Below are 5,000 nucleotides of genomic sequence, written 5' to 3' on the forward strand. Positions count from 1 at the left end.
CAGCAGCAGCAGCAGCAGCAGCGGCAGCCAGCTGCTGCTGCTGCTGCTGCTGCTGTTAAAAATATTTATGAAATATTTATTTTTTGCTGTAAAATGCCCAACAGTTGTTTTTTTGTGTTGGTCGTCAGCAGCATTAGCAGCAAAACCAGCAGCAGCAGCAGCAACAGCAGCAGCAGCAACAGCAGCAGCAGCAACAGCAGCAACGGTAGCGGGAGAGGACCGGCGACTCGCCACCAGCGGTCCTTGCGGCCGTTTGCGTCTTTTCTTCTTCCTTGTGTTTTTCTTCTTTGCTTTCTTCATAGACAAAAAAGAGACAATAAGATATTTTATATAATAAATATTTTTCTTAAGAAGAGAAAATTGCCTGCAGCAGCAACAGCAGCAGCTGCAGCTGCAGCAGCAGCAACGACAGCGGCAGCAGCAGCAGCACGGCCACCAGCCGCGCAAGCTGCTGTAGCCGCTGTCTTCTGCTGCTGTCTTCTGCCTTCCTTTGTTTTTTATTTTTATTTTAAGGAGTAAAACTTGCTGCGTTGTTGCAGCGCTGCACAGACACAGCAGCAGCAGCAGCAGCAGCAGCGGCAGCAGCAGCAGCAACAGCAACAGCAGCAGCTGGGTGGGAGGTCTCGCCGGATTCTTCTCCTTCTTACTCTTCGCCGGCCTCGTCTTTTTTAATTTTCCTTAATATTTGTTTCTTGCTGCTGAGCTCAGGAGCAGCAGCAACAGCAGCAACAGCAGCAACAGCACAACGTTGGCCTCCTTCGTGCAGCAGCAACAGCAGCCATCGTCATGGAGGGCCCCGCCTTAGCACAGGCGGCCCCGCCTGCAACACCAACAGCAGCGACCACAGCAGCAGCAGCAGCAGTTGCAGCTGCTGCTTCTACTCCAACCGTCGGTTTCGCTGCATTTTCTCCTCGTGCCGCAGCAGCAGCTGCTGCTGCTGCTGCAGCAGCAGCAGCAGCAGCTGAGGAAGACTTCGTGCTGTCTGATGACAGTCTTCTCTCTGGTGATGAGAAAATAAGAAAAAGAACAAAACATAAATCCCCTAAAAGAACGTCCTCTTCTGCACCTGCAGCAGCAGCAGCAGCAGCAGCAGCGGCAGCAGCAGCAGCAGCAGGTCGTAGCAAGACCCCTAAAGGCCACCGAGCAGCAACTGCTGCTCTACCAGATCAGGTGCCACATCCAAACCGCAGCAGCAGCTGCTGCAACAGCAGCTGCAGCAGAAGCAGCTGCAGCAGCAGCCGCAGAAGCCTATCCTTTGGCTGGCAGCAGCAGGACCGGCGACTAGACAGCCGCAGCAGCCTCACAACAGCAGCAGACAGCCGCATGCACAGCAGCAGCAGCAGCAGGGACTTCTCTATAAAGACGAAGCAACAGAAAACCCCCTCTCATATACAAAACCCCAGCAGCAGCAGCAGCAACAGCAGCAGCAGCAGCCTTTGGGCTGAGATACCATCACCTGCTCGTGCTGCAGTTGTAAAGAAGCTGCAGCAGAAGCAGCAGCAGCTGCAGCAGAGCAAACAAGCAGCAAGCGAAACCCCACGGCAGCAGCAGCAGCAGCAGCAGCAGAGGAGGGGCCGCGTATGCAGCGCAACTCCTAGCCGAGGTAGCACTTGTTCCCGTGCTAGTAGGAAGGACAGCAGCAGCAGCAGCAGCAATTGGCGTCGTGGTGCTGCTGCATCTCGCTCTATATCTGTTTGCTGCAGCGACAGCGAGAAGGAGAGAGCAGCAGCAGCAGCAGAGAGAAGAAGAGGCCTATGTCCTCATGGGCTTCGTTACCGTAGCTTATGCTGCTTCTGCAACAGCAGCAGCAGCAGCAGTATTGACTCTAAGAAACCATCAGCAGCAGCAGCAGCAGCAGCAGCAGCAGGAGGGGGTGCTAGGCTGCTGCAGCCAACTGTTGCTTCCTTAATGCATGCAGCAAGTCGTCTAATGACAAGACATACCATCACCCAGCAAAGAACTGCATCTGCTCCTATTGTGCGTACATCTGCTGCTGCTGTTGCTGCTGTTCCTGCTGCTGTTCTTGTTGTTATTGCTGCTGTTGATGTTATTGTTGCTACAGTTGCTCGAGCGGTGCTGCTGCTGCTGCTGCTGCTGTAGTAGTAGTAGTATTAGCTAATGTAGTAAGCAGCAGCATCTATTTGTATGTGTTGTTATTGGGGTGTACAGACAGGAGGGAGGCCTGTAAGAGCGCATGCACGATCTTCTGCTGCTGCAGCAAAAGGGACATCAGCAGCGCGAAGCAAGAGTGCTCAGGTAAGACTGCAGAAGCAAATCAGGAGAAGCAGCAGCAGCAGCAGCAACTGCTGCTGCTGCTGCTGCTGGAGTTGTTGGTGCTGCAGCACATTCGCTGTTGCTGCTGTCTTTGTGCTATCTGCTGCTCCTATTACCATTACATCTACTGCTGCTGCTGCTGCTGCTGCTGCTGCAGGTATTTGATAGACTGTGGGGCGACGCTCTTGAGAAGCAAAGGAAGCAGCAGCAGAGCAGCGCAGCAGCAGGAAAGGGTATGGGGTCATGGGGGGCCCGCCTCTCTGATCCAGGGGAGGCCCTATGGGTATCAGCACTAAGACAGCAACCGCAGCAGCAGCAGATACTGCAGCACCAACATAGTATACGGAGAAGAAATGACTCGCTGCTGCTGCTGCAGCCGCAGCAAGACGCAAATGAAATCAGCAGCAGCAACCATTTGCTGCAGTATGCAGCAGCAGCAGCAGAATGCGCAGAAGGGATCATCCCTCGTTCAGCAAAAAAGAAGCAACAGGTATATATATACAGTCACAATTGATGCTGCTGCTGCAGTTGCTGCTGCTGCAGTTGCTGCTGCTGCAGTTGCTGGTGCTACAGTTGGTGCTGCTGCAGTTACTGAACAGCATCTTTAGGGTTTAGGGTTTAGGGTTTAGTGTCTAGGGTTTAGTGTTTAGATCACCCCACCATTAGATCTAAACATCCCCCTGATCACCAACAGCAACAGCAACAGCAACAACAACAGCAGCAGCAGCAGCAGCAGCAATGTGTTGTTGTATATATGATGTGTCCTCAGGGTGCTCTATGGGAGGCAGAGGGGCCACCATTTAGTGTTTCTCCTGCGAGGCAGAGAAGAGGGACTCCCTTAACAACAGATGCATTAGGGCAGGTTATACTTAACAACAATAACAACAACAACAACAACAGCAGCAGCAGCAGCAAACAGCAGCAGCAACAACAACAACCAGTGCAACAACAACAGCAACAGATGCAACAGCAGCAACAGGGAGTGAACTCAGTAGAAGGAGGGAATGCCCACATGATGCCCTCTGCAGGAATATCCAATGCAGCAGCAGCAGCAGCACCAACTGCAGCAGCAGCAGCAGCAGCAGCAGCAGTACCTCCAAGTTTGCTGCCGCCTGGGGGTTCCTGGATGCCTTTGACCTCACAGCCGAGAGTATTTACTCCTCGTTCTGCTGCAGCAAGGCAACTCAAACTGCAGCAGCAACAACAACAACAGCAGCAAATGCAGCAGCAGCAGCAGCAACAGATGCCACGCCGCAATGTTGCTGAGGGGCCGTGGTCACCAGCATCCGTGGAAATAATCCCTATGCAGAGAGTGGAGCCACAATTACTTCAGCAGCAGCAGCAGCAGCAGCAAATGCCGCAGCAGCAGCAAATGCAGCAGCAACCGAGACAGGGGGCACATTTGCTGCGGAGGACAAACAGCAAAGGCATTGGAAAGCCGTTGGAACAGAATGACAGAGAAATGCCTCCACAGCAGCAGCAACTGCAACAGCAGCAGCAGCAGATGCAGCAGCAACAGCAGCAGCAGCAGCAGCAACAGCCACAGCAGGCGCTCTGGAGGCAGCAAATGACTCCTGTAGCCCAACGACTCACAACTGTTGGGGCGATGAAGGAACAGCAGCAACAACTGCAGCAGCAGCAACTGCAGCAACAACAACTGCAGCAGCAGCAACTGCAGCAGCAACAACTTCAGCAACAGCAACTCCAACAACAGCAACTGCAGCAACAACAAATGCAACAACGCCAACTGCAGCAGCAACAACTGCAGCAACAACAAATGCAACAACGGCAACTGCAGCAGCAACAACTGCAGCAGCAACAACTGCAGCAGCAGCAACTGCAGCAACAACAACTGCAACAACAACTGCAGCAACAGATGGAAGCCTTCTCTCTGTCTCCATCTCAGGCTTTCGGTTCCCTAGGCCAGCAGCAGCAGCAACAGCAGCAGCAGCAACCCCGACAGAGACAGCAGCAGCCAGTCCCTGTCTTCGTTCCTCGAGTGCAGCAGCAGCAACAGCAGCAGCAGAGAGCCATGGCAGCACGCAACCGATCACGTAGCCCTACGGCATCTTTTGTCTCCCCCCAGCAGCAACTACAGCAGCAGCAGCAGCAGCCATTTATGAGTATGCCTCCTGTAGCAGCAGCAGCTTCCATGGTTGGCACTCCGCAGGTGGGCATGCAGCCTCTGTGGCCCCCCAGTCCTTTTCAGCAGCAGCAGCGCATGCAACAGCAACAGCAGCAGCAGCAGCAAAAGCCTCAGCAGGCAATGACACCTGTTCAGCAACAACGACAAGCATCGTACCAGCAGCTGCAGCCTTATAACATGCACCCGGTGCAGCAGCAGCAACAGCAGCAGCAACAGCAGCAGCAACAGCAACAAATGATGCTGCAGCAGCACAATACACGACTTATACACCTGCAGCAAATGCAGCCGGGCCAAAGCCGATTAGCTCTGGCTGGCCTCCCGTCTCCCACTCATGTGCAGCAGCAGCAGCAGTTGCAGCAGCAGGTGCTGCTGCAGCAGCAGCAGAAGCCTCAAGTAGCACAGCAGCAGCAGCAGCAGCAGCAACCAGTAGTAAGACCAGCAGTAAAAGTAGCAACAAAAGTTGCTGCTGGCTCAAGTCTGCTGCTGCAGAAGACAGTACCTAACTATATGATGACAGCAGATGCCTCGTTAATAAGACATTAACTGCAGCAGCAGCAGCAGCAGCAGCAGCAGAAACAGC

At 53.7% G+C, this 5,000-nt stretch overlaps 1 protein-coding gene across 1 annotated transcript; it reads left to right on the plus strand.

The window, feature by feature from the left end:
• Positions 1–786: 786 nt before the first annotated feature.
• Positions 787–4,963, plus strand: EMWEY_00042850 (hypothetical protein, conserved; the record flags this gene model as incomplete). Its single annotated transcript, XM_013482794.1, has 4 exons — positions 787–1,977; positions 2,170–2,256; positions 2,432–2,557; positions 2,918–4,963. The coding sequence occupies 4 exons, from the start codon at positions 787–789 to the stop codon at positions 4,961–4,963; spliced, it is 3,450 nt and encodes a 1,149-aa protein (XP_013338248.1).
• Positions 4,964–5,000: the final 37 nt, after the last annotated feature.

This window comes from Eimeria maxima, genomic scaffold (assembly GCF_000499605.1).
Source record: "Eimeria maxima Weybridge genomic scaffold, Emw_scaff775, whole genome shotgun sequence".
In the NCBI taxonomy this organism is placed as follows: Eukaryota; Apicomplexa; class Conoidasida; order Eucoccidiorida; family Eimeriidae; genus Eimeria; species Eimeria maxima.